General features: G+C 31.5%; 1 protein-coding gene across 2 annotated transcripts; it reads right to left on the reverse strand.

The window, feature by feature from the left end:
- Nucleotides 1-274: 274 nt before the first annotated feature.
- Nucleotides 275-23,915, reverse strand: LOC149542078 (basic helix-loop-helix protein A-like). Of its 2 annotated transcripts, none has more exons than XM_089797122.1 (10): nucleotides 23,397-23,915; nucleotides 23,106-23,263; nucleotides 21,656-21,910; nucleotides 8,363-8,459; nucleotides 8,166-8,180; nucleotides 8,007-8,063; nucleotides 7,171-7,612; nucleotides 3,682-4,109; nucleotides 1,840-2,361; nucleotides 275-573 (listed from the first exon to the last, which is right to left on the reverse strand). In XM_089797122.1, the coding sequence occupies exons 2-10, from the start codon at nucleotides 23,258-23,260 to the stop codon at nucleotides 490-492; spliced, it is 2,055 nt and encodes a 684-aa protein (XP_089653248.1). In that variant the 5' UTR covers nucleotides 23,261-23,263; nucleotides 23,397-23,915; the 3' UTR covers nucleotides 275-489. The 2 variants fall into 2 exon arrangements, with proteins under 2 accessions (XP_089653248.1, XP_089653249.1); XM_089797123.1 differs by having other exon boundaries at nucleotides 23,106-23,239; nucleotides 23,397-23,907.
- Between the last annotated feature and the right edge of the window lie 2,324 nt (nucleotides 23,916-26,239).

Raw genomic sequence — 26,239 nt, forward strand, 5'->3', positions numbered from 1 at the left:
AAAAGATTCGAGCTCTTCTTAACTATTTATTACACTAGTCTTATACTTTAAAACCAACATCGACCAAAGGAAAATTTAATAACTTTCTTGAGATGAAATACATTTTTCTCTCTGATGTTTCCATCCTTAGTGTCGTTTACGTTTGTTATTCAGAAGTTCAGAAATTGATAATTCAGTGTGATTAATGTAGTGAACTTCACAAATTGACTATACCAAGCTTACAACATCTCTTTCTGCACTTCTAGTCGAATTTGCTCTTATTAACTATACAAAGTTATTTTAAGATCATTTTTTATTCATGATAGCTTTCCAAATTACAAAATGAAGAAAAAATAAAGTGAAATTAAGAAACCTGCATGATATACAACTTCATGATCCTTACAACCACCTCTGACAGGATAATTTATATCTCCTCCTAACACCATGATTCTTAACAATACATTCTGTGGTTTACTATAACACAGGACCTGGATATGTTACAAAGAAGCTTCAACTTGGAATTGGAATGCATGACTGAATGGCAGTCTTAACTTCAATAATTGTGGGCCGGGCTCCAATGGCTACTTCTTTAACCTGCAACAGCATTTGTGATAGGAGATGTTTACAATTTGTGATATTGAGAAAAAGAGATCACTTTAATAATCTATTATCAGAATGAAGAAAGCTAAAAGAATCATAAAGTGTGGTGGTCTGTTACTTCACATCTCTTATGATTCCTTTCGCTCTTTTTATCTGGATGAAGGATCACATAGCATGATCCAAATATTGAGGCAAAGAAGATGTTTCTGGATTCAATTGTGTTTGTGATTTTTGCATCAACATTTTGGATCACATCCCATAATCCATCATCAAAATGAAGAGAACCAAAAGAATTATAAAAAATATGAAGAATTCTCAACTTTTGCATCAACGCGCCAAATCACCTTCTATGATCAATCATCAAGCTGTAGAAAGCCAAAGGAATCATAAAGTGTGAAGGTCTGCTACTTCACATCCATTATGATTCCTTTCACTCTTTTCATCTGGATGAGGGATCACAAAGTGTGATCCAAAATATTGATGCAAAAAGAATTTTCTGGATTCAATTGTGCTCATGATTTTTGCATCAACATTTCGGATCACACCCCATAATCCATCATCAAGATGAAGAAAACCAAAAGAAATATAAGAAACATGAAGAGGGCCTGCAACTTCATGTCTTTAATGATTCCTTTGACTCTCTTCATCTAGATGATGGATCATGGAGTGTGATTCGACACACTGATTAAAAAAGATATCTGGATTCAAACTTGTTCATGATTTTCACATTAACATTTTGTATCACACTCCATAATCCATCATCATGATAAAGGGAACCAAAAATTTCTTTTAAAACATGAAGAGGGTCTGCAACTTTACTGTCTTTAATGATTCCTTTGACTCTCTTCATCTAGACGACAGATCACAGAGTGTGATTCAACGAATTGACGTGAAATTGTTGTTTCCAGATTCTATTGTATTCATAATTTCTGTATCAACATTTAGGGTCACATTCCATGATCCATAAACAGGATGAAGGGAGCCAAAAGAATCATAAAAGATGTGAAGCTCCAGGGCATCTTCACACCTTTTATAATTCCTTTTGTTCTCTTCATCTTGATTATAATGGATCACGAAGTGTGATCGAAAATATTCATACAATACGTTCATAACCTAATTGAATCCAAAAACAACATTCACTTTATGTTCAACATCTCTTCAATTGAAATAAAAAATTACCAAAAAAAAAATTTTAATTTAAAACTCGTAATAAAAAAGACCATCCATTTTTAAAGATCATAGAGGGTTTGAGACCAATACCTTAGCTCTAACTTTAGCTACAAATATTCCATCCACCATAGATGACTGTACAGAGTATGCCTCCAAATAGAGAGAACTGAGTGTTTGCAATAAATCAAGCAATAAACTGTCCCTCCAAGGGCACTGTAACTCAACCAAGGCTTCTCTCTCAATTATAGAAACTTGTACATCAGTTCCACACCCTTCAACAATCTTTAGAGGTTCTGATCCTTCAAGAACTCTTATTTTTCTCTTTTCAAATCTGGATGCTTTCGATCTATCGGTGTCACTGAAATTTCTACAGCTGCTGACTACTTCTGGATCTGTAACCTGATTATGATTGCCCACACTGCTGTTTTGTCTTGTTAGTTTTTCTTGTGATTTGTTGTTTAATTGCTTACGAGCCAAATCTGGAGCAGGAATGGCGTTTTTTCCTTTGAGCTCAGCATCCATCTGTTTTGAACGAGTTTCTAGCTCTTGTATCCTCCTTTTCAACTGCTTTACGTATTCTATGGCGTCCCCCAAAATTGAGGCCTTGTCCATCTGCATACAGAAAATTAGAACTTTTGAAAATGGCATTGGAGTAAAGAAATGTTCCTGTAATCAGTCTCTCTATCATTAATAAAGATGCAAGGCAAATAGTACAATAGTAATTTATAAGTTTGGTCATTTGAGAAGTCTCAAGTTCAAGTTTATTCAAATTTAATACATAATAATAATTGATTTCAATAAATATCTAAATTTTAGCCCATTATCTATCAATAGAACATTAAAATTATCATATTGCTATTAAGATTTGATCCTAGAGTTTTAGATTTAAAATCATTGATCTATAATTATAGACTTCGAAATATTTTTTATAACAAAATTTATTTAAAAACTTAGAACCAGTTAATGAATTGTGTTCTGTCACTTGTCCAAACAAAAAATTATCAGTCAAAAGCATTCAATGGGGTATATTCAGATGAGTCAGTCAGTCATTGACAACGGAAACTGAAGATTTGGAGCTCGGATCACTTTAATCTTCTATAGTAACCTTGCAAATACTCTGATTGACTGTTCGTTCATGAAGATTTGAGGAAAAACTTCCACTTCGCAGACCCTCTAAATTGATTATATGTTCATTAAGGAAAAGCTTTCCAATTCCTTTCCTAACAATCAATAGCCCTCTCTAAAGAACTGTAGATTAGAGAATCTAAAGAATTAAATAGCATTCATTCGGTTGCTGGTATTAGCAAATGTTACACTTGTCTTATATCTGAAATTTGTCAGATGCTAGATTTTTTAATTTAAAATTGAATTTTATTGAGCTGGAAAAATGAAAATGAAAATTTGATTTAATTCCAATCGCAATTCTAATTGGTAATTCCAGTTCTACTTCTTGAAGTGGAATTAATAAATCTTCATTTCAAAACAAAATGAGAATCTAAACTCATATTCCAATTCTAGATTGATGCATCCAAACTGAAGATTAAAAAAATTTAGAATTTGTTCCTACCAATTCCTGTTCAATTCCAGCAGACAACCGGGCCTAGGGCTTAGAATTTAGAAATGTCTTTCACTAGAGCTTTCCACCAGTGGAGATCCAAGACATACTTTTCAAGTGGTTTGATAAGAAACTACTTCAACCAAACCGACAAACCCTTTGATTTTTAAGATTAACATTACACTAGTGAAGATCTCAAGAAGTTGGATAAAGCATGATAAGGTAGGATTTTTACAAATCTGTTTTGAGCAACTCATAAAACTAATACTGTCTAAACACTAGGATATATTGCACAGACCAATTCAATCCAAAAAAAAAACATTAAAAGTCATCTTGAAGATGCAGAACAAGTAGGTTATTGTGTTTTCTAGCCATACCTTAGTGACAAATGGCACCAGAGTTCTAAGAATAATGAACTTTTCATTAAGTTTTTCCCTTCTTCTACGCTCTGCAAGTACATGATTTACAGTGAGCTCATCCTGGCCATTTTTGCGAAGCCTGCTGCCACTATTATCTCCTTCTCTGATTCCTTCATTGTCCTTGTCTTTGTTATGTAAGCTACTCACTGTGAACAAAACGTATTTGAGCATCCACTGTGGATTTGGATTGGGTTTTTGCTGCACAAACCCAGCATTGGGTGTCCACATGGAGAACGCACTTTGGTCGGGATTATAATTATAATTATTGTGCAATGTTGATGGCTCTGCCCATTGGCTCTGTGGCTGCTCCTTCTGTTGGAGTATAATTGAAACTGTTCTTGAATAATGGGTGCTGTCTTCTTCATTTGCTTCCTCTTGCTGAAGCCCTGCATACGAACACAATCAATATAAAGGTCTCGGAAAATTTCAATGAGAAAAATATTCAACAGATTAAAGGGTATTAGTATGTTATGATGGCTAAGTTACAATGTTTTTATTCCGGTTGGTAAGATTCAAATGTATGTTTGAATGGAAATAGGTCCCTTTACAATATTCTTCTCTTCTATATATAAAATGTTAATAGAATAAGTATTACCCTAGCATGGAATGGAAGATCTTAAATTCAACTCCTAATAGGTCCATGAGTTTTTTTTTAAATGGACTGTTCATCAGGTGAGCCTATGAGTCAAGGGGAGATATTAGAAAATGACTATATTTGGATCAAAAATTGACTGGTCACACACTGCTCACCAAGAGACCCAATGAGTCAAGGGAAGGTACTAGAAAATGGTCACACTTGGACCAAAAATGGACTGGTCACCAAGAGAGTCAAAGATAGACCAGTCCCAAAGACAGTCAATAGTTTAGTGATAGGGCATCATGAACCAAGGGAAAGGTATTAGAAAGTGAGCCATTTGTGGACCATAGATAGGTGATAGTTATTGGAAAATAGCCACACTTAGGACCAAAAATGGACTAGTCACCAAGAGAGACAAAGATAGACCATTCTCAAGAATCAATAATTTAGTGATAGGATATCGTGAACCTAAGGAGAGGTATTAGAAAATGAGTCCCACTTGGACCATAGATGGGTGAGAACTATTGGAAAATAGCCACACTTGGACCAAAAATGAAAATAGCTGACTAATAGGACATTGTGAACCAAGGGGGAGTTATTAGAAAATGAGCCACACTTGGACCATAGATGGGTGAGAACTGATAGTATTGTGATAGGACATAGTTAATCAAGGAGGAGATATTTGAAATTGAGCCACACTTGGACCAAAGATAAACCGATCACCAAGAGAGTTGATAGTCTAATGATAGGATATCGTGAATCAGGAGGTATTAGAAAATAAGCCACACTTGGAACAATGGTGGACCGAAGATGGGTGAGAGCCAACAGTTTAGTAATAGGAGACAATGAATCAAGGGGAAGGTATTGGGAATTGAGCTGCACTTAGATCAAAGATAGACCAGTCACCAAGAGAGCTCAATAGTTTAGTGATAGGACATCATGAACCATGGGGATGTACTAGAAACTGAGCCACATTTTGACCAAAAATGAATGAGTACCAATAGTTTAGTGATAGGAGACAATGAATCAATAGAGAGTTGATGAAAATAGAGCCACTTAGATCATAGATAGACCAGTTATCAAAAAAGATGATAGTTTAGAGATAGTACATTATGAACCAAAAAGAAGATATTAGAAAATGAGCTACATTTGAACCAAAAATAGACCTATGACCAAGACAATCAATAATCTGATGCAACACACTAAACCATACTTCAACCAAAAATAAGCATTATCAAGAGAGCCAATAATTTAATGACAGTGCATCCTAAAAACAATTAAAAGGATCCATTATATTCAACTCCTGATCAACCCATAAAAAATTTAACAGGAATATTTTAAGATAAATTCTAAAAGTGCTGGTTGAATTGGGATTGGCCCACAAACTTTGATCAATTAAATAAGCTAGGAAACTAAGTCAACATGTAAGTCTGTGCGACAACCTTGAAGAAAATCAGCTGCAAGTTCGATCAAGTTGGATGGACTTCGATAAATCTGAGAAATACATTAATGGCAAAAACTCATTTAATGATTAAAAAAAGCTAAGAGCCTAAACCTACATGTAAATCTGTGCAACAAAATTTGAAAACTAGGTACAAATTTCAATAGAATTGAATAGATAATAAAACTCTGGTGTAAGTTCCAAGGAATTTGTATAGATTTCAGGGAGACACTAGTGATGAAAACATTAATAACAAAATCGAGTGATTGAGACAACTGAATCAAATGGCCAGCACCCTCATAATCATGCCATTTCACTTTTTTTTTTTAAATGATAGAAGGTTTTTTATGTCATATTTTGTTATTTGATATGAAAGTACGAGTTTTAGGCTGAATGTCTTTTACTAAGAGCTACAGCCTGCAAGGTATGGATTCCATCGTTGTTGCATGCACAAAAGCATGCAAGTAGTGTTATTGGATATGGGAACACAAGTTTTAGGTGTCTTTCACTAAGAGCTATGGACTGCAAGGTATTGATTTCATCACCGCACAAAAGCGTACAACTGGAGTGTTATTTGATATGGGAGCACGAGTTTTAAGCTGAATGTCTTTCACTAAGAGCTACAGACTGCAAGGTATTGATTTCATCACTGCCCAAAAGCGTGTAACTGCTAGTTTTCTTTGATATGAGAGCACGAGTTTTAGGCTGAATGTTTTTCACTAAGAGCTACATATTGCAGGGTATCGATTTCATCACCACACAAATGGATGCAACTGCTAGTGTTATTTGATATGAGAGGCACGAGTTTTAGGCTGAATGTCCTTCACTAAGAGCTACGGACTGCAAGGTATTGATTCCATCACCACACAAAAGCATGCAACTGCTATTGTTATTTGATATGGGAGCACGAGTTTTAAAGTGAATGTCTTTCACTAAGAGCTATGGAGTGCAAGGTATCAATTCCATCAATTTTTCCTAGATACGGTCCTACCTCATCTCTTTATGGTATCAGAACCTTACACTCAGCAAAACTTGAAATCAAGTAGTCTCATTAAGAACATTTTGACTCCACTAGTAATCAAGGACCCGTTGACAAAAAACATTGATTTTCACTTTGATATTCCCAGCAAGATTCAACTATGTAGTTTTTGAGTCAAATTCATTGATCCGTGTTTCATGAGTAAGTGGTTTACAAGAACGTCTCTCATGAGAATAAATCAAACACTTGACACTCATTGCATCTATGTGATGCTCGTAGATGTTAAGTACCGGAACTTCCCAAAAAGTCACTCATCCTACTTATCACATTAATCTGATTTAGATGCATGTTTACACTCGTTATTACAATTTGATACATAAAGACTAAGATGCTAACATATATATGATTCAATTTGTTTTACATAAACACGATAAAATGTTCACAGTTTACCTGGTGACTGGAGGCCATGGCAGAGCTCTGACCAAGCCTGAGCTGAAGCCTTGGGGTGCAAGGACTCATTTCCACAAAGAAGTTGAGCTTCAGAGCCAATATCATTATCATTTGAACAATCCTCTGGTGACATATCCAACTCCATTATTTCACCCCCGTGTTGCCCTAATTCTGTCCCTGTTTTATCACTCTGTATTCCAGAGACCTGCATAGAAATATGAGGATTTTCATATGAACTCTCTGGGAACTCCTTGGCTCTGGCATTCTGATCTTCAAACACTATTCCTGCAGGAGGCTGAACACTCAGCTGATCATCAGAGTTTATTCGAGTTGGGTTTCCTGATGTTTGGGGATTCGATGTGGATTGCTCAGAACACACTGGTTTTGAGTGATCTACAAATAGGCTTTTTACATGCTGTACCAGCCCTAAATCTTCTGTAATCTGGATAAAATTATAGTTTTTATTAAAAAAAAATCTTATCAGATTTTTACAATCCATTTGAAATGTAAAGCTATGCTTTTAGATTCAATTGCATATGTTTTTTCAGTATCAATGTTTTGGACCACTCTCTGTGGTTCATCAGATCTCACCAAAACTGATTGGTAACATTGATGATAAAAAACATACACAATCCAATCCAAAAATATAGATTTACAAAAAAATCTCTTTTACTCAAATGTATTGATCTTCTGCAATTTATAAATGCATTACAGTTTTAAATTGAATTGTATGTTTTACATCAACATTTGAAAGCCTTTCATGTAGAAGGTCTTGGTTTCGATTCTAATCAACACATAATAACAGAAATAATAACTAACAGAAGTCGTTTAATTACCAGATCTGTTGAACCGATCTCGAGGACCCCATCCATAAGAGGAATGCATACAACACTCTGGGAAGCCATGAAAAACAATTTCTAGACGTAAGTTCGATTTGTTGAAAACATATAATGCAAAATTATGTTGGGTTTTCTTGGAATTTAATCAGCAATTACCTGAATTCGAGCACTCTGAAATGACCCATTTTGAAATGAGAAGATCCACAGCCAAAATTTTCACAGACATGCATTTTAAAGATTAGTCTTTGAATTGAAGATATAAATATGACCTATCAAGTATTTATCAGCAAGATCATGCCTTTATATTTTTTTCTGGAGCGTATATATAGATGCATGGAATTATATGTATATACCTTGGCCAGAATGGCGCGGGAAAAATATTTGCTGTCTGCTTCGTGAGCTTCGCAGAGCCAGACGTGATGACGTTTAGCAAGTGCTCGCCCAGGTAATCTGAGGTACAAAATAGTAGTATAAAGTTCAATTAATATATTTAAGATTTTATAATTAGAAAGTTCAATAATATTACAAACAATTAACAAATTTATCTATAAAATTATAAATATTTTTTATAATATATTTTTCCTTCAATTCTTATATAAACATTGAGACTTTTAAATTATTTTTCAAATAGTTTGAATCAAAACTTATAAATATAATCATGGTTGACAGAAAATGAAAATTTATATGCTTTTTTTTATAATAAATATTTAGAATATGATGTAAAAGCATTAACAACAAAATAGAAGTACTAATACAATCAAAATAATAATGATTAAAAAAACACTATTCAATCAAGAAATGAAGAATATAAAATAAAGTTAATTTTGAAAAAAATACTAAATTATTTTACTATTTTTCAAACAAATATTTTTGTGTTAGTCATTTATTAAATCTAAAAGGAATGAAATAGTATGGATCCAAGGTTGCAATTCTTTTCCTAATATAATTATAACTTTATAAGAAAAAAAATTAAAAATTGATATATCGGTTGAATTATAATTATAACTAACTACCATGAATTTAGTCGAATAGCAATGGAGAACCTCCCACAAAAGGCTCCTATAACACAAAACATATTCAACCAATGATATAATTCGTATAACATATAAAGTTTATAAATAAGAAACAAAACTTTAAAAATATTTTAATTATACAAAAATAATTAATTGCAATTGGTGGAAACTAATAGAAAAACTTAATACAATAGTACTACAATAATAATATAGTGTGATTTCAAAAAGTCTAGATGAAAAACACATAATTGAACTTAATACTATAGACTAGAAACTACAGAGTTCTTATAAAAGATGATTAAACATCAATTTCTAAGCTTAAAATTTCTACTAGTTGAACTTAAATATACTTGTAGAATTTTATGATAGTGTTGTGTAATTTTTAAGTATATAGGTTTAGAATTTTATAATAAGATTATGTATTTTCAAGATAATATTATCATATTTTCACAATTTATAGATTGTAGTTGTACAAATGTTTAAATTAGATTGGTCAAATTTTGAGGTATCATAAATGGCAATCTTGATCTATTATTAAGATTAAATTATGCACCCTAATTTTATATCAATATAACATTTAAAAGTATCTTATTTAAAATATTTTATATATAAGTTTAGAATTTTATGATAAGATTATGTATTTTAAAAATAATAATATCATATTTTCACAATTTATAGATTGTAGTTGTACAAATTTTTAAATTAGATTGGTCAAATTTTGAATTATCACAAATGGCACTCTTGATCTATTATTAAGATTAATTTAAGCACCCTACATGAGTTCAAATATTTTAATATTTTTCATTTATTTTAAAAATAAAGTAAACAATAAAATAAATTTAATTATATCTTAATTAAATATTCAAAAATATAATTAAATATTTTTTTATTTAAATGATCTCGATAAATATAAAAATATTTTTTTATTTTTTATGATTCTCTAAATTTAAACTTAAACTCTTTAAAATATTTTAAGATGGATAAATGTAATGATTCGTGCCATAAATTTTATATCCAAAAGGTTGTACTTGAGAGGAGAGTCTAAAGCCATGTTAAACACCTATAATTTAAATAAAAGTCTAATTAACAATTATACTAAGTACATGCTTCTAAAACATAATGAAAAATAATAAAAATAGATTTGTTAATAAAAAATTATAAAGATCTTTCTAAATCTAAAATACTAACCAAAACTAAGTTAGTCAAAATGGATAAGTTTATAAGATATCTATTTTCTTAATTTTATTTTATATTAATTAATATTAGATAATTAAAGTGATAAAGTATTGTTATTTTTATCATATTAGAATTTATGTAAAAACAAATCTTATATATGTATGAATGATACTTTTTAAAGATTACAATAGGGGAGCAAGAGCTCTATAGAGTTGGAGTAATGCTAAACAAATAAGTTGTGATTCTTGTTAAATTTTTCCTTAATTTGGTTTTATCATAGAATTTAAGATGGAGGTTATGTGTATCCATTCCTTTGAATTTCTCTCTAGCCTAGGAAAAAAATATGAAAGCAAGGTTAGAAAGCACAAAATATATTCCACAAAGTATATTTTTGATATTGAGAAACACCAAGATATTTCCTTTTTGGTATAAAGATATTGCTTTGGCATTTACTTTATGTTATGTGATAAAACTTAATATTTATTGTTAATGTGACCTTGGCACAACCCCCATTCAACATCTAATTTAGCCATGTTAACAGTTGTGAATGCACTTGCCCAATTTTCAACTATCTTTGCAATTCAATGTTCTTCACTCAAGTTGGGGATTAAAGTGACAGGTAATTTTTTGGGTCTTGTATTTAACATCAGCATTGAGCCACAAATAGATTACCTATAAATAAAGATCACTATGGTCTTAATATTGAGTTCATCCATAGTTTGTGAACTGGGTCTATGATATGAAAAGTTGTTAGCTTAAAGTGAAGATTTGAGTTTTTTTCATACCTTCTAAAATGACAACCACCGAGTAAGAACACATAGAATGTTGCATTAAATAGAATAACTAGTAGAGGAGGACTACTTGGAAAAGAATCAACCACCTAGAGGAGGTCACTATTAAATTTCACTTATCTCAAGATTTAACACAAAATCAATCTTGTCCAATTTAAAATAATCAAATTTTTAATAAAATCATAAAATTATATTGCTAATTTTAAGATCTTAAAATTATAAATAAATAAAAAATTGATGGATAAGAGGCCGAAGCCAAGGTTAATTATTATTTGTTGTGATTAATTATTCCAATTATTAATTAATTTCTAATAGATTTGAACCCAAGACCTCCCAATTAAGAGGTTCACAATTTACCATTGTGTTGTAGGCTCTTGCCTAAATTTTAAAATTATAAATTGCTTTTAATTTTAAATATTAAATACTAAATAATACTTATTTAAAGTTGATTATTTATATGTATTTATTATTAGGAATTAATCTTTAATTTTAAAAATTATCTAATTGTTTTAAAAATTTAAAAAACAATTGTAATTAAATATCAATTATTAATTAATTAATTTTTTTAATTAAAATTACAAATAATCATACATTTTATTTTTGCAACGAAAATATTTCTCTTGCATTTAAAGTTCTAATTAAAATTACATATTTTAAGAAATGTATATTATGTTCATAATTTTAAGAATAGATAAATATAATTTAAAATTATGAATAAACATAAAATAAAAAAATGTAATTTGAAATTTTGTTTTTTATTTTTATGAAATGTATATGATGAATAATTTTAAGAGTTAAAAATGAACATTTAATTTTTTAGTATAAAAATGGGTTTGATAAGGTGATCAATATTTAAATAATTACTCTTAAAAAATAGTTGACCAACTATTTAAGATGCATTTTCAAATAAAAATGTGTTCCCTAAAACCATATGTAGCATCATTTTGAGCCCATAAAAATAATTTAAAATTAATTAATTAATAAAAAATTTAAAAATATGAAAATTCCTTACTCTACATTAGTTTATAAAAATAAAATTTTGAATCTAGTTTATCTATTGCATATTTTAATCTTGTACTTTACTAGATCATATTAGAATAACATTAGCATAACTAAATCTAGGCTAGCTACCAAAATTTGTTTCCCATAAGGAGATATTGAGGAAGGAGAAATAGTGGAGGAGGATGTGAATCAATACCAATAGGTCAGTAATAACAAGGATTCAATTCAAGAGCAATCAATAAGTAGAGATTATATGGAAAATGTTTCAAATGGTGAGGGCAATACCACCATCGAGAATAACAATTTTGAGGAAAACCTCAATAGATTATACAACAACGTGACCATTGTAGGCATCAAAGTGTGTATATCGAAGACACTAAAGAAAACATGAGCATATACAGGCAATTGATTCAAGATATTATTTTAATTCAAAATGACATAAGTGATCAATTAATCTTATGGGAAGAAGAGCACAAAGGACATCATCAAATAAATACTCAACTTCCCCCAATAGATATCAAAAAGGACATGAGAACATGAATAAACATGTTAACAATATTCTCCAAACATCAAACTTTGATCTTGGACAAAATAAGGAAGGAAGAAAGTTAAGCGCATCTAAAACTCAAGCCAATCATTCTACTGAAAATGACATAGGAATAGAAGTTGTGGTCATATAGCAATATAAATGTGATCAGGTATCAAACTTAATGACAACAAAGGACCTCATATCAATATTTTAGACTCAAAACAAAATGGTAACTAGGTGGAGCATATGATACAAGATACAACGATACAAGGAAAACGTAAAACAACTATTTGCAAGTACAATGTTAAAATAAAAAAAGAAGTTATAACAAAGTAATTATAAATAGAAAAGAGAATACAAGTAGCCCTCATACAACAATAGGAATGTAGATAGACATTATATTAATAAATGAGAAAAGAAAAAGAGTAAAAGTAAAAAAAATACAAGTTCTAGCAGGTTCCAATAGGAGGAAGAAGACCATTTGACGAAGATAACAATATAAAAGAACACCAAGAGATAGAAGGGATAAAGGAGCATAATTTGAATCAGATTCCAATAGAATTAGAGACTTTAATAAGGAATTGTGGAACATATAGTAAGGTGGAAGCACCTAATATCTTGGATATAGACAGAGTGGAGAAGAATTTGGTAGAAACAATCCAATGTTGGGAGGACTTTAGAATCTAGGTAACTCTAGAAAGAATCAAGGATTATAATAATTGCAAAGGATTTGGGAACTAGTTTGACTATTTAGAACCCATAGTCAAAGATAAAACTGACATAAATTATACAAATTCTGGAATAAGTGAAAGAATTATACAAGAATTAAGAGAAGATAAGGAGAAAAGAGATGATGAATCAATAGCAAATAGTGTACAAAATGTCATTAGTAACCTAGACAAGTTAGGAATCACAGTTACTATGGAAGACATTGATCATCCAAAATGTGGCAAAAAAAGTAAAAAAAATGTGGAAGGAAATCATTGGTCAAGCAAAGAATAGCTTTAGGCTTGGTTAGCAATCAAAAGAAGATAAATGACTTAATTCATGTAAGGAAGGGGAAGTTCCTTCCCATGGAGCCATGAAACTCACAACATGGAATGTTAGGGGTCTAAATGCCCCTAACAATTTAAAGCACTTTCTCAAATGCAATCTATCCTTATTTGAATCTGATGTAACTCTAATACAAGAAACCAAACTAAATTATGAGTATGGAAAGAAACTAAGTAGGAAATTGGGAATTGGAAATCAAAAATAGTTGAATCAATAGGGGCTTATGGAGGAATCAAAATTATATGGGATCCAAGGAAGATTGATTTTATACCACATGTAACTAAGAGTAGTTGGATGTGGGGGAAGGAATTAGAAGTTTTAAAAGTGAAGCGCAGTTCACACTTATAAATGTTTATAGACCAATACCAACAATAGAAAAGAAAGCAATGTGGAATGAAATCAATGATTTCATGGAGGCAAACCCAATAGAGAACTTATTTTTAGGAGGAGATTTCAATGCTCTCATAAACTTAGAAGAAAAATGTGAAGTCTCTCAAGTAATTATGTAGGTGATGACAAATCTTAGAGAATGGTTTTCAAAAAACAATCTAATAGATATTCCTAATAATAATTGGTTATTCACATGGAAAAACAGAAGAATAAGGTTTTACCACATAGCAAAAAGACTAGGCAGGTTTGTTTATTCAAAGGTGATTCCAATACATTCAATTACTCTTTTAATACTATCATTCTTCCAAATGCAAGTTCTGACCACTTTCCTGTTAGGTTAGAAATAGGAGAACAACACAAACCAATGAGGAATCATTTCAAATGTGAGGAAATGTGATTATTAGATGATAAATTTTTTTAAATATAAAACAATGGTTGTCAGAGGGCTAGTTTGAAGGGTAAAATTTTTTTTTTGTAGTGAAATTAAAATTGATAAGAAAAAAGAATGAAATAAAGAGCATTTAACAAAATATTTAAAGATAGACCAGATAATGAAGAGGAGCTAAAAAAAATTAATGAAGTTATAAAGAATGGAATGGATAATGATAAATATTTAAGAGAAAAAGAACTTCTTGCAAAGCAAGAAAAAAAAAATTAGCTAAAGAAGAAATATATTGGAAATAGAAATCACATGAAACATGGTTAATAGAAGGGGACAAAAACACAAAAAAAAAAATCAAAACAACACTCTTAACATAAGGAACATTAATAGAATTATGAAAATCGAGGACAATGTTGGAAATGTAATAGAAAACCCAAATGAAATAACAAAAGTCTTCGCTAATTATTAAACAGATATCTTGAATAGTTTTGGCTCTTCTAATCTAACAGCTCAGAACAAGATGAAAAACACAATTCCCAAATTATTAATAGAAAAAGATAATAAATATCTAAATAAGAAATTCACCTTAGAATAAATTAAAGAAGCTCTTTTTAACCTCAACCCAGACAAATGTTTGGGTATGGATGGCTTTCAAGCCTTTTTCTTTCAAAAATGTAGGGACACCATATTTGGGAGTCTAGTGAGGCAACAAGCAAGTCAGGATCTCTTTTATTTGAGATTATCTAGCTCTAACCCCCCAAAAATTTAGAACACAAGCAACCAGGAGAATTTAGGCCCATAGCTTTATGTAACACCATTTGTAAAATTCTCTCTAAAGCTTTAGCAAATAGGATGAAAAAAGTTCTACCTAAATTGATTTTAGAAGAACAAATTGGTTTCATTCTAAGTAAGTCAATCTTTGATGGTATAATTATTATCCAAGAACTACATTCGGCTCAAATTAACAAGGAATCGTGCATGGTAATGAAGTTAGAAATTCATAAGGCTTACGATAAAGTAGATTGGAGATTTTTATGTAAAAATATGGAAGTCTTTGGTTTTCCACGCCAGTGGCTCAACTTAAAATATAAATGCAACACCCAAAATCTCCTTTCTTATTGATGGCATGCCTGAAGGTTTTTTTAGCATATCAAGAGGAATTAGGCAAGGGGACCCAATTTCACCTTTCCTCTTTATTATTATGGCCAAATCATTTGGTAGAGACATTAAAAAGGCCCAATTAGATGGAAAAATCAAGGGAGTCACAATAATAGAGAAAATCCATAAAATAACTTATCAACAATTTGTAGATGACATCATCCTTCTAGGAGAAAGTACAATGGAAGAGGCTCAAAACTTTAAACAAATAATAAAAAAGGTCAAAAAGAAAATGTGGATAAATCAGAGATTTATTTCTCAATACTCCCCCCGAAATAGAAAGAAATACTAGCTATATAATGGGATATAGAAAATGAACCTTCCCTTGTAATTATGACACAAGCTAGGCAGGGTTCAAAGAACCAATTTGAGCCTCCGCATTTGTTCATGCATAAAGTTGGTTCTTTGTTGTTGAATATGTGTTTGCTTCCATGTGTACCCTTGGTGAGGTGTTAGGAGACTGGAATTGGTTCCTTTTCCCTAACTATCTTGCGTCAAAATATATTGGTATTCTACTGGTAAAAGGCACTAGAACAACCATGATTAAAGTGGTTTTAAAGAGATCAAATTTTCAAAATCCATTGCATAATATTGATTTGTTTCTGGATTCGACTGTGTAAAGATTTTTACCATCAACATTTTGAATCATACTACGTGATCCATCATCAAGATGAAAGAACGCAAGAGATGCAAAACAATATTTCATTATTATTGTTTTGCATCTCTTGCTCTCTTTCATCCTGATGATGGATCACGTAGTGTGATTCGAAATGTTGATGGCAAAAATCTTTACACAATCAAATCCAAAAACAAATCAATATTAAAGTGGTTTTATCTACTATTCCTGCATACCAAATGTCATATCTTTCACTCCCAAAAGGAATTAAAAGAAACCTAGATAGAAAGTTAAGGAAGTTCTTCTAACAAGGAACAAAAGAAAAGAAGAAAGAAGCATTGATCAAATGGGATCGAATATGTAGACCTAAAGAATATGTAGGTCAAGCATTTAAAAAATAGGAGTTGGCAAAATGAAGCTTTAGGAGCAAAGCTAGTTTGGGGAACGTGTGAAGAACATGAAAGCAAATGGGCAAAAATCTTATTTCACAACTATTTGAATAGTTCAAATCTTTTATCTTTATCTAGAACTAGAAACTCACCTAAAGGATCAAGATCCTCAAATTCCATGATGCATTGGTGTCCCCTTATATCCCATAATCTTACTTAGTAAGAAATGTTAATATATTCTTCATTGGTATAAACCTTATCTATTAGATATTATCGATTTGTTTAACTTTTGAAGTTTCTGATAATGATTTTTTTAACAATAAAAAGGATGATTGTTTTAATTCTATTTGTACTAGGTCTTAAATTCATATCAAAATGAACTCAAAATACCAAAATTAAAAGGTATTTATCATATAGACCATTTTGATCTTGTGGACATTAAAAATCTTCTATTGCATGATAAGGTACCTCTTGACAAAATATTACATTAAAATAATTGTACGTTTATTCTAAGAATACTTTATGATTTTGCACTAGAGCTGAAATATTTAACATGCATTCACTCCCTCTTTTATTATTTTTTTAAACTTAAGCCATTGGATTGGTTATGAACTTTCTATAGGGGATTTTATACTCACTTTGAGAAAATTACACATAATATATGGCATATGTTATCATTAAGAGTCTTAATAATCTTCATGACCTATAAATTGAGATTTTTTAACAAATTAAATGGTTAATTCTTCGATTTCTTAAAGTAGTCACTCTAAATGTTCTAAAAGTTTATTCTAAGTTATTTTATATGGAATTGGATCATTTATGTAAGATCTATTGTGTGTTTGGGTAATTGTCATTTAAACTTTTGACTAAGTATCTAGAAGGAAGATACTCCTCCTTACATGCATAGGAAACAATAAATCTCTTATATTTTCTCAGATAGAGGGATCTAACTCCAAATAGAGTTCATTACTCCTTAACATTATAGGTCCAATAAGGACAAATTTCTTCACTTTACCATGTAACCTAATTAGTCAGCATCAAGCATATGGGAGTATGCAACAATATTACTCCAATGGTTCAAAGTGAGCATATATATGTGATATGATCCTTTTTATACATGTTTATCTATGCCTAAGAACCTCTTTTTTGTCACCCTTAGCTTCAAGTCTCGCATCTATAACATTGAAATGCAATTTTAGTGACCTTTGTAAAAAGGATTTTCCATTTTTATACTAGCACACAATGATAGTTGATCTTCCATAGTACTCGAGTCTATACTTGAGGATCCAAGAAACTTGATTCTTTATGTTCCACCTTGTAGTTTCACAAATCCCTAGTATTCATGTACATGTTAAAATATCTATTGAATAATTCTAACCATGGTTTTGATCTAACAAAATTATATTATTTTAGGTGGATATAATAGAGTCACATCACAATGTCATGCAAATAAGAAGTACCTAAGAGTCAAAGTGTTGAATCAACAAATAATCCCAAAAAGGAAATCTTTTTTATCATATCATCTGACCCCAAAATGAAGGAATCAATCAAGACACCTTACAAACACACAAAAAAAAAAGTAAATAAATGCATGCAAATATGATGTCAAGGGGAGGGTCATAAACATTAAGGTTTCCCAACAAGCATTTATCGTCATCATTCAAAATCTCTTGAAAAAAAACCACACTAATCCTCTTGGTTAAAGGTTAGGTATCAAGAACATCTTGTAAATGCTAACTTATAAGAGACCAACAAGGAAACTTATTATTTTCACTAGCAAATGCCCATCTAAGACGCTAAGAAGATGTAACAGAAAGGTATTGGCTAGGACTTATGACAAAGGTCAACCTTGATGTGATGCCTTCTCAATAGATGAGAGGATCATTGACATTAGCCGTGAGAATAACATTAATAGGCATTCTAACAATAATATTTTTGACCTTAACAAGGAGACCTAGTGCAAGGTGGCAAATACAAAGGGACCTAAGAAAACTAAGGTATTACCCAAGTGATCAAGTAGTCTTGATGTGAGCCACCTCTAAAAGCCATCTTATTGGTGTACATCTAAGCATTGACGAATACATTTGGTATCACTAAATATTTGATGAAAGTAAAGAAATGAGTATCAACAAAGTTATGAGAAAAAAATTATCAATATTTCTATCTTTATATACGGTAAATTGAATCTCTATTATAAAAGTTTACCACAACTAACAAAATTTTGTTGGACAGCGAACTCTCTCTCTTGCTAGAACATACTACAGTGCTCAAATTTGACATAACTAATAAAAGGTTGCATATAATTCTCACTTGTGAACAAACAATGACTCATAAACATATATAGTCTCTTATATGTTCATCACATAGATTGATAGTATACGTTGCTCTAGATTTAATCTCATGAGTTTTTACAAATGCAATCTAACCTACTTCAATCCATGTTCCCTTATTCTACTCAAGCTTCCAAATACAAACAATCAAAAATTGGCAACGCATCAAACCAAAATATAGTAACTGATCTATTATATGAACTAATTAAACACACTAAAATGAAATAAAACTCTTTTAAGGCAACGTAGGATTACTCAACCTCTGGGATGCTCTACATCATGGCCTCAAACATTAAATCTTTTGAAATGTTTGATAGCATATTATTTTCTAATTTTGAAAAAATAATGGAACACTCTCCTTTGAATTAGCCATGATATGCTTCTCTTTATAAAGCTAAGCTGCAAATAAAATTGTAATTCCTTAGATTCAAGAACTTAATTCGGATTTCTTTATCTTATAAAGAGATGATTTCTGATTTAAAAGTTAGCAAGTGGGAATGGAATTCTTGTTAATTATTGTTAGTTGGACAGCTGTTATTTCTGACCCGGAAATAGCAGCACTATTTATGGGTAGCTTGGACAGCTGTTCGTCCTTATCTATGAATAGCGGTTGTATTTATGGGTGGTTTGGACAGCTGTTTGTCCACTTGCCAAAAATTAGTAAATGGTTATTATTTACTAATTTTAGAGATTCCCTTTTGGACACCTTGCAGCCAATTCTATTATTGGCTGTTGAGTTGTCTTAATCTCAGCCGTTGGTTTGATTTAATCTCGGTCGTTGGTTTACCAACGAGAGTAGTATAAAAAGGGGTCTAGGGGGCATTTGGAGAATAAGGCAGGAAGCTTTGCAGGGTTAGCAAGGAAGCTTTTGGAGAAGCAGTTTGCAGTGTTAGCAAACAGTCTTGCAGTGCTAGCAAGGAAGCTTTGGAGAAGCAGTTTGCAGTGCTAGCAAACAGTCTTGCAGGAAGCTTTGGATGTGAAGAAGCTTTTGTGAAGCAGTTTGCAGTGTTAGCAAACAGTCTTGCAGTGTTAGCAAGGGCACAAGAAGAAGCGTTTTGGAGAAGGAGTTTGCAATGTTAGCAAACAGTCTTGCAGTGTTAGCAAGGGCGCAGTGTTAGCGCAGGGATAGCAGTGAGAAATATCAGCAGGAGAAATTAGGAGGTTGTCGGAGTTCTGCCAGTGTGAGGCAAGGAATTTTGTATCTCTTGATTTGCTGAAGTTTAATATAATTTCTCATCTGTAGAACTGGTTTTCCCTTAGGGGTTTTTCCAGGGACAAGTTGTCCGAAAATATTGTGTTGATTCTGTTGCGCATTTCTTTCCGTATTTTAAGTGAAGTTGCAGTTGTGTTATTTTTCAATATTAGCTGGGAATTTATTTTCAGCAGTTTAATAATCATTTGTGATAGGAGATTAATAATCAGTGACTGCAATAGTTTGATTTTTCACAATTCTGATTTCTGAGATCATTTCTGATTGTTGAATTCTCTTCCTTTGTTTTTATTAACAGTCAACTAATACATGACGAAATTATTTTTAATTTTAAATACTAAAAGATTCAACAATCAAGGTATCTTGATAATCATTTTTCAATGTTACATAAAAAATCAAATAACAATTGCTATCAATTGTTTGACAATAAAACTAGAATTTGAATTTAAGAACACTAAAACTGACTTTGCATGAGGTTTGAATCACGTGGTCTCAATCTCTCTGTGTGAATCCGTCTCATCAAGATTTTTCTGATAACGTCTGATAGAAATTTGCTTTAAAAGACCAAATGTACGTATGAGACTCTTCAATTGAGCATAATTTGAAAGCATCGAAAACGATCTATCCTTACACTACTCCCAAATAGATCTGTGATTGACATTAAGGAATGTACAGATCAGAATAAAAAGAATACATTCAGCCACCCCTCCTGTCAACACATTTAAAGCACTTTTAAAATACTGGGACTCTGACAGAGTGTAAAAAGGGGAAACAGACCTCGGGCCACTCACAAAACTACTTTTGTTTTGGTCATCTTGTCGTATATACATTGTATATACCCATCATCTCAGAATTCTATATTGTATATAACTAGCTAGCAATTCACCCACTAAAGTTCATACTATTGTCTTGGGTCATTCTTGTTGTTTTGATTTGTCTGAAAGCTTGGAACTCGCCCATTAAAGTTTGTTCTAATTTTAAGCCATGTCAAAATTCATAATAGTAAATTTCTTCATTTCTAAGATTTTTATCATTTTTTTTATATTCTTAGCTTTTTTATTCTGATGATGGATCATTGCGTATTTGAAATGTTGATGTTAATGAACTTACATACAATCTTATACAAAAGTATGAATATAAGATTTTTATCATCAAACTTTCTAATGATCTATGTGATGTTTTTGCTATCACTTTCATTCTGGTAATAGATCATAGAATACGATCCACAACGTTGATTATATCAATTCTAACACTCTCATCATAGTGAAAATCTATACATAAAAATAAATATAGTTTACGCAATCAAATCCAAAAACAACAAAACCATATAATCTATATATATATCACTACTATTGCACTGCCCAATGCTGTGAAAATTAGCAATTCAACCACTAAAGTTTATAACAGATGATTAAATATTTTATTGGTTTCGTTCAACTGCTAATGGACTTTAATGAGAAAAACAATTTGTGGGTGGAGTAGTTGAATAGTTTACACAACCATAGCATTTAAAGAGAAATGATTTCATGCAACAAAAAAAAAATTTGCAGAGAATGTAAAATGTTAAAGAAAGGACAAGGGGATAATAAGGATATAGAGCATAGTACCCGACTCCTGGTGCAAAGGTGAAAGACATGCACATCAAATAAAACCATTCAGACTCAGTAAGATCTTCAGGAGATAATGCAGCACATGGTCTACGAGCTGGTGGATTGCTTTCTCCTGCAGAGAGAGATTCAAAGAGCTCTCTCAACTGTAAGCTCCTTTGAGCACACAGTTCTTCATTGCTCAGTTCCATGGGCTGTACTGTTTTTCTTGTCTTTATGGCTCCATTGTAAAACCCATCCGCCCATTCAAGCAATCTAAGAAAACATAAAAACAACAGATTTCTTGTGAACATACTGGTTTGATGCAGTGAATTCATGAAACATGTTTATATGGTGTGTGAAGAAAAAAAGTCTAAAAATTCTTAGTATTTTTAGGGTCTTGTTCATTAAATGTGAATTCTTTTTCTGATTATCTGATGGATCATAAAGTGCCAGCTGAAACATAATGTGAAGTGGGTCCTAAAAATGTAGTAAAAATCAGTGAAGAAAATTAGTTAACATGATTGCAAACAAGATTACAGATTATATTACTTTGGAAAAATCTATCTTTTCCCAACAACCAGTAAACATAACATCTTAAAGTTGACAATTTTCTACAGCTCATCATAGTGACATATAGCTTGAGCTTCCCAGTTCATTATGTTTGTTGTTAAACTTTTTCAAGCTGCTTATTGTTCATTAACATTGTATATTATGTTTCGGAACATGATCTATTTTCAAAATAAGATATCAAGAAAGCAAGAATGTCAAAAATTACATATAGTTTAATTTGAAGTGGGTTTTAAAAATGTGGTAAAAATCAGTGAAGAAAAAAAGTTAACATGATCGTAAACAAGATTGCAGCTTATAGTACTTTTGAAAAATCTATTTTCCCAACAACCAGTAAACATAGACATCTTAAAGTTGTCAATTTTCTACAGCTCATTTTACTGACATATAGCGTGAGCTTGCAGTTCATTATTATGTTGCTGCTTGTTTTTCATTAACATTGTAGATTATGTTTCAGATCATAACAGCTTTACAAGAACTCCAAACAGAACATATCCTGCCGACACTATGATCTTTAAGAAACAATCCCTACATCAAAACTAATAGACAAACCCACCGAAAGTTACAGTCCTAACAAAACTTATAACACCCCGAATGAAATACGTTTCCTCTAAAGTGCCAACCATGAAGAGATACAAAGCACAATTATCTGTATAACTGATATAATCTTTAGCAAAAATAGTTAACCGGAAGGTTCAGAATTTCCTAACAAAACTTATGATACCCCAAATGAAATACATTTCCTCTAAAGTGCCAACCATGAAGAGATGCAAAGCACAATTATCTAATAATCTTTAGCAAAAACAGTTAACCAAAAGGTTCAGAATATCCTAAGAAAAGAAACATATACTACTCTTTTAGACTAGTTTATCCTTTGAAAAACTCCCATTTGTAGTATTACCCTGGTTGGGAAGAGAATTGCCAGAAAACAGAATATGTCCACTGAATGCTTTGCACAGCAGCTTGTATCTGCTGCCTCAACCTCGCCCTTAATCCTGCTTCTGTAGAACCAACTCCACCAACAGCCATGGCATTCTGTTTTCCAGGTGGAGCCATACCCTACAACATCAATTATCACAACAACAACAAAAAATCCAATCTTGTATCAAAACGAAAGAGATCCATACCATACCCTAATCAGTATACAAATTGTATCAAACAAAACAGGCCATAAAACTCATAAGAAACTCACCTTGAATGGCCTAATTCATCTGTGGCTCTAAAACTCCATACAAACGGACCGTCGTATCATAAATACTACAAACCCTCAACAAGCCACGACGTTTAGAATGGAAATGAAAGATTTTTAATGACGTCCACAAGATCAAACAGTCAACAAGATCAATTTATCTTCGGATCCAAACTCCTACAGACCAAACCCTTCTATGGAATTGCACTCCAATACCTAGACAAAACTATCCTCATCTTCCTCCCCGTCCAAATCCCTTGAATGGCCTCCATGAAAGCTCTTCAATCTCAGCAGGCATATCATATTGAATTCTTCGCACATGCTGCTACTCAGTACAAAAAAGTAATTATGATAAAACCCATCAAACCAATTAATTCCACAGTAAAAGAGAAGCCAGCTTCTCTTCTCCTTGCAGTCAAAATTAAATGATTACAGCTATATGAAGCAGGTGAAGAAACCCAATGGAAATCTAGACCAACACAATCGTAGAGAAACAAATGAGGAAAATTTGCAGGGCTGATGATGTTAGTGGAATGTTATTGTCATTGGACTATAAAATGCTTGCGTGGCAGACACGTGGAGGGAAATGGAAGTTTCATATGACTGGCAGGTTCACCTGCCAGCTCCTTCTCACCACCCTCACGTGGCCTTCTCTTACCGTTAGGTAGGACGACGGCTTGTTGGAAGGAGGGAACAGCCATTATAATAAATGCCAATCCAAAAAGTAAACCTGAATATATATTTTACCTAACATGACCTTAACCTAAACTTCACCAAAGCCTTTGACCATCTCTAAACGACTGTCAGATGGCACAGTTAGCTACGCCTCTCTATCACAACGTGCAATGTTATGGGCCAAGCTACTGTAAGAATTTTATTTCTCATTGGAGGACAAACAATTGTCAAAGGCTTGAAGAATATTCTTTGTTTATGACTCTCTTGTTTTGTTTAGAATATGTAGGGATTAGATTGACAAAATGTAATCAATGTGGAAATTGATTTGGGCGAGCCTTTTCAAAATTCATACATCCATTAGCTTTATTATGAATATAATACATGTCAATTTTTTTGTTTGGGAAATGTAAGGATTAGATTCACAAAATATAGTCAATGTGGAAATTTGTTTGGATGGAGCTTTTTCAAAATTCATGAACATGATGGATTGATTATAAAGATGAAACTTAGATGTATTGATGTAAAAAAAAATTCATAGAAAATGTAGAGATTAGATTGACTAAATGTAATCAATGTGGGAATTGATTTGGGTAAGCCTTTTCAATATTCATGGATCCAATAGCCTGATTGTGAATATGAAACTTTAATGTATACATGTCAAATCTATTGTAGATATGATTATTTGCAATAGATGTGTCCTAATTTTAAATTTGCACATACTTCTAAAAGTGGGACATGTAAAAGAGTTTTTCATTTTTTTAATCATATTTCATAACTCATTATTTCTTGATAATTTGTTGTGATGATAGATCGTGTTGAGTTACGATCCATAGTTTTTGGAAGAGCTATAAATGGATTAGATTATGCACTTTCTTTTGAATCAACTCATTCAATCATTTTCTATGATTTATCATAAGGGTGACTGGACACTTTGGATCACATTCCATAATTCATCATCATATTAGTTAAACTCTTTTTTCTTATTATATCATCTTTTTTTGTTTTTGTTTCTTTTGTTATCTCATCTCGTGGATAGATCATGGAATTAAAAACATTGAGTTTCCACAATCATGAAATTTGGATGAGATATGTCTAGATTAGATTGAATGCTTGTTTTTGCATCAACACTTTGGATCATATACATGATGGAGTTCATTGAACATTTTGGATCACATTACTTAATTTTTACATCAATGTTTTAGTTGACACTCTATGACCCATCATCACCATTAGATTCTGATGATGGATCATAGATTGTGATTTGAATATTGACATGAAAACTAATGAACAATCCAATTCAAAAATTTACATAATCTCATTTTTTATTAAAAAAATTTAACTATACAAAGTTTGTATTGAATGTAAGTATAATCACTATCTCTCAAAATGCTCGTGTTGGCTTTGGTAATAATTATTGATAATCAAATGTACTAAGCAATTGAAGTAGAATTAAAGACATCGAGCTTCTAAATCCATAAAATTTTGGAGAGATGTTTTGGATTAGATTGGGTGTTATTTTCACATCAATGTTTTAGATCACACTACATTATCCATCAAGAGGATAGCTAAACATTTCGATCACATTCTATAATCATATGTCTTTTGTCATGTTTGTAAGTCGTTGTGAAGATGATTAGACATTTTGGATCCTTTTCTATGACACATCTTTAGATTAGTTAATTAAATTATTTTCTTGTTATCCAATCTTCATGATATACCATAGAATCAAAAATATTAAATTTCACAATTCATGAAATGTGGAAGATTGTGTGTTGGTTTTTACATTAACATTTTGAATCACATTTTGTTATCTATCATGAGGATGATTTAAACAATTTTGGATCACATCTCATACTTCATTATTATATTAGATTAACTCTATTTTCTTGTAATCTCATCTTGAAGTTAGATCATGGAATTAATGACATCAAATTTCTACAATCCATGAAATTCGGAAGAGCTATTTGTAGATTAGATTGTATGCTAGCTTTTGCATCGTTGTTTGTGATCTATCATGAGGATTATTGAACATTTTTTATCATGTTTCATAATCCATCATCATATTAGTTGAGTTATATTTTATTTTTATTTCATCTTAATGATAAATCATGGAATTAAGAACATCACATTCTCACAGTCCTTGGGAGAGTTACTTTTCGATTAGATAATGT

This window comes from Cupressus sempervirens, chromosome 8, assembly GCF_028749045.1.
Source record: "Cupressus sempervirens isolate cs-2001-9-10 chromosome 8, ASM2874904v1, whole genome shotgun sequence".
In the NCBI taxonomy this organism is placed as follows: domain Eukaryota; kingdom Viridiplantae; phylum Streptophyta; class Pinopsida; order Cupressales; family Cupressaceae; genus Cupressus; species Cupressus sempervirens.

Coding starts and splice junctions, on each gene's coding strand:
- LOC149542078 (XM_089797122.1), bottom strand. CDS start 23,260: ATGGCTCCACCTGGAAAACAGAATGCCATGGCTGTTGGTGGAGTTGGT. Junction 8,460..21,655: donor ACCTTTGCACCAGGAGTCGG/GTACTATGCTCT, acceptor TTTGTACCTCAG/ATTACCTGGGCGAGCACTTG. Junction 2,362..3,681: donor TGGTGCCATTTGTCACTAAG/GTATGGCTAGAA, acceptor TTCTGTATGCAG/ATGGACAAGGCCTCAATTTT.